The sequence below is a fragment of the Pteropus vampyrus genome, unplaced genomic scaffold (assembly GCF_000151845.1).
Source record: "Pteropus vampyrus isolate Shadow unplaced genomic scaffold, Pvam_2.0 Scaffold745, whole genome shotgun sequence".
Classification (NCBI taxonomy): Eukaryota; Metazoa; Chordata; class Mammalia; order Chiroptera; family Pteropodidae; genus Pteropus; species Pteropus vampyrus.
The window spans coordinates 428211-431770 of NW_011889526.1; the positions used below are offsets into that span (position 1 = coordinate 428211).

The following is a 3560-nucleotide window of genomic DNA, read 5'->3' on the forward strand; positions in this document are numbered from 1 at the left end:
GCTACCTCCCAGACTCTTACCTCACCCTCTGTGGGCTGGCTCTGCGAGGTTGGGGGCCCTGCTCAGAGTCTCCTCGGGGTCAGGATGGGATGAGAGGTGGGGCTTGTCCCCCCACTTCTGCCCAGCTGCTCCTCCCCAGGCTAGGCCACCACATCTGTCATGATTACCCACCCGTCATCCCCCAGCTTCAGAACCCCGGGTACCCTGTGGTCCCCTGGCAGCATTCCCAGACTCCCAGCCTTCCTGGGAGAGACTCATACCACAGTGGGTGGTCCAGGTCCCCTGGGGATCGAGACCACAGGTAGTCACTGCTCTTGTCCTGGTGTCTCTGGGTGAGGCCACCAGGCCTAGAGACTAGAGGAGGCCTGGGATAGGCCACCTCAGGCCTTTCTCCTTAGTCAGCCTGAAACCCTACAGTGTTCTTCTGCCCACTAGGAATTGTCAGCCTCAGGAACAAGGATGAAGAAGCAGGGATGCGGGTGGCTCTGGCTTTGCTCAACCCTTGGGAGGCCAGAGTCCATTCTGGCTGACCCTCCTGTGACCCCCTCACTCCCACATCAGCCCAGAGTTCCCTTAGGGACAGGGTTCTGAAAGGACCATGAGATACAAGGGGTGGGGCTGGGGCTCCTCACCTGAGACCACGAACTCAACGGGGTCACTGGGGTGTGACAATAGGTAGGGGGAGGTGCTCCGTGAGCTGTAGCACCTGTAGGTGCCCCCGTGGGCTGAGGTCACAGGATTCATGGTGAAGTTGGCCTGAAAGGATGCAGCTGTATCCTGCGGACGGAAGCGCTGAGGAGGAGCAGGGGAACCCTCCTTGTGCAGGTAGAAGGTGTCCGACAAGGTCTCAGAGCGACAGCGCAGGGTCACCTTCCCTCCCCAGGGCACTGAGGGTCCAGGATGGGCAGAGAGGGAGGGTTTCTTGTACATTCCTGGGGGTGAGGAAAGTCATGATGTATTAGAGTCACCTCCTCCACATGTCCTTGACCCTGAGCTGAGGGACCACGTCCCTCTCCAGGGACTCTGGCTATGATCCCCTCTCAGTCCCTTGGGTGGGTGTCTTTTATCTCCGGGCCCCTACCCTTTTCTCGCTCTCTCTCCAGAGACCACGTCCCATCTCAGCCTCTGCTTCAGGACCCTCCCCATCACTACCAGGGTGACCCTGGGCCCAGTGCCCTGAGGTGACAGTCAGGACATGGGGCCAGGTAGGGCACCTGACCTGTGATCAGGATGTCCAGGGGTGCGCTGGGGGCCGACCATGCATAGGAGAGGTTGTGTCCACTGTAGCATCTGTACTGGCCCCCGAGGTTGCGGGTCATAGGACCCAGGGGGAAGTCAGGGCTGTGCTGACCATCTAGACGCTGTGGGGGTGTGAGCCCCTCATCCTTGGTCAGAGCGAATCTGCCAAAGCCGGCCTCCGAGTGACACTGGAGGACCAGGCGGTCTCCAGACAGCACCAGCGTGCCCGGCTGGGCTGAGAGGGAGGGCTCCCTGTGCACACCTGGGGAGGAGAGAACAGTGGCACTGAGGGAACACGCCCACGTTGCTTACTGGGGCTGCAGAGTTCTCACAAGTCCCTCCCCAGCCTCCCGCCTGTGGTCTGTCCTCAGGAGGTCAGTGTCACTGACTCCCATGATTCCCAAGGATCCACTGGACACGAGGATTAGGTCAGTCATTTTGGGCCTAGGAAAGAGATGGGACTGGGCAGTGGTGGTCCCCTCACCTGTGACCTCGAGACGCAGAAGGTCACTGGGCTCTGACCATTCATAGACGTAGGAGCTGTGAGAACCATAGCATCTGTAGGTCCCTCCATGGGAGGTGCTTGCGGGGCCCATGGGGAACAGGGCCTGCCACCTCCTAGTGTTAGGCTGCCATTTAGATTCCACGTGTTGCGGTGGGTCAGCCCCTCCCTCCTTCAGCAGATGGAAAGTGCCGGATGTGAACTCTGAGCTACAGAGGAGGGACAGGTTCCTTCCTGAGGCCACCACAGGGTTTGGGTGGGCTGAGAGGGAGGGTGCTCTGTACAAGCCTGAGGGAGAGAAGGGAGCTGTGTTCAAGGAGGACTGTCACCCCCAGGTGTGGGCTAAGGGCTGAGGTCCCCTTGAGGCCACACTGTTCCCTTCTGCCCACAAGGAGGAGCCCAGAGTGGGGAGGGGACGCGGCCCCACCTCCTTACCTGTCACCACCAGGGGCAGCAGGTCACTCCTCTCTGACCAGCCGTCCCTGCTGGTGTGATATATACACTGGTACCGTCCTGCAGTAAAGGAGCTCATGGATTCAATGGAGAAACCCGTCCTGTTGCTGGATTCCTCTAGGGTCTTCTTAGCTGAGGGTCCAGAGCCCCCCTCTTTATAGAGATGGTAGACATCAGCCTGCAGAGACCCCTGACACCAGATGGTCACGGGGCTCCCTAAAGTGACCATGGGGCTGGGGTCAGCCCAGATGGTAGGTTTGGGGAGGTCCCCTGGAAAGGAATCAGACCTGAAGTGTCAGGGGCACCCTTCTCCCCTCAGTTTCCCCAGTTGTCACTCCAGGCCCCACCTCCACTGGTCACCATCAGCCCAGACCCGCCGTGCTCCCCTAGCTGCTGTTTTGGGGCTGAAGCAGGAGGTCTGGGGGAGGACTCACCTGCCTGTACCAGGTCCCATGGGCCCCGACACAGCCCTGGAAGAGAGTCCCATGAGAACAGTCCCCACCCCTACACAGAAGCTCCAGGCCTGTTCTGGGCCCCTGGGTGCTGGGGCCAGACCTAGGGCTGAGAGTGTCTCCTCCTCTGGAAGTGCCATCCCCACAGAGCCTCCTTGAGTCCTGGGGTCTCTCAGGGACGAGGACCTGGGAGGAGAGGGGACCTCATCCCACCTCTTTCCCCAAAGCTCACCGAGGCAGAGAAGGGCAGTGAGTGTCAGAGTCATGGAGCTGCCTCCCATGGTTCCCGGTCGTGCAGGTGGCATATAAAGTCCACAGATTCCAGCACGACCGATAGACACACAGGGTGTGGTAGGCCTGAGCTCCCTGTGACAAGGCCCAGGCGTCTTGTGACACATCACGGCTTCCTCTTCAGTGGCCTCGAAGGGGAACAGCTCCTTCCAGAGCCCCGTTCTGCTCTCCATAAAGGGTGGCCTGAGGAGACTCCAGCCTCTGGGACTGTTGAGACCACTTCTGAGTCTCACCAGATCCCACACGCTCTGCCTCCACCTCATGCCAAACCCAAATCCGGAGGGCTGGTGCCAGAACGTGAGGGTAGAGGACTCAGGGCAGGACTTAGGAGCAGCCCAATTTCTGTTCCAACTCTGCCTCTGCCTTTCTAGAATCTGCTTGACCCTGAGCAAGTCACTTCCCTTTCCCGAGCTTCTCTAATTGCAGTTTCTTCCTTCCTTCCACCGTCCTGGCAACCAACTGTTGTTTGCTGCGCAGTCACCCTGTCCAGGTGTGAGATTCATTGCTGAAGGTGACCGAGTCCTTCCCTGAACGCATGGAGCTCTGATTAGTGACAAAGACAATGCAAACGTTTAGACAATGGATAATTTGGCTATAGGTTAGGTGTGTTCTTGGGGATGAGC

General features: G+C 59.3%; 1 protein-coding gene across 1 annotated transcript in view; it reads right to left on the reverse strand.

The window, feature by feature from the left end:
* LOC105309483 (leukocyte immunoglobulin-like receptor subfamily B member 1) overlaps positions 1-1942 on the reverse strand; it is a 6089-nt gene extending 4147 nt beyond the window's left edge. The window contains exons 1-3 of the mRNA XM_023526218.1: positions 1724-1942; positions 1220-1501; positions 633-932 (exon numbers count right to left, since the gene is read on the reverse strand). Coding sequence (XP_023381986.1) covers positions 633-932; positions 1220-1501; positions 1724-1835 — 694 coding nt within the window. The 5' untranslated portion in view covers positions 1836-1942. The remainder of the gene's footprint in view (positions 1-632; positions 933-1219; positions 1502-1723) is intronic.
* Positions 1943-3560: the final 1618 nt, after the last annotated feature.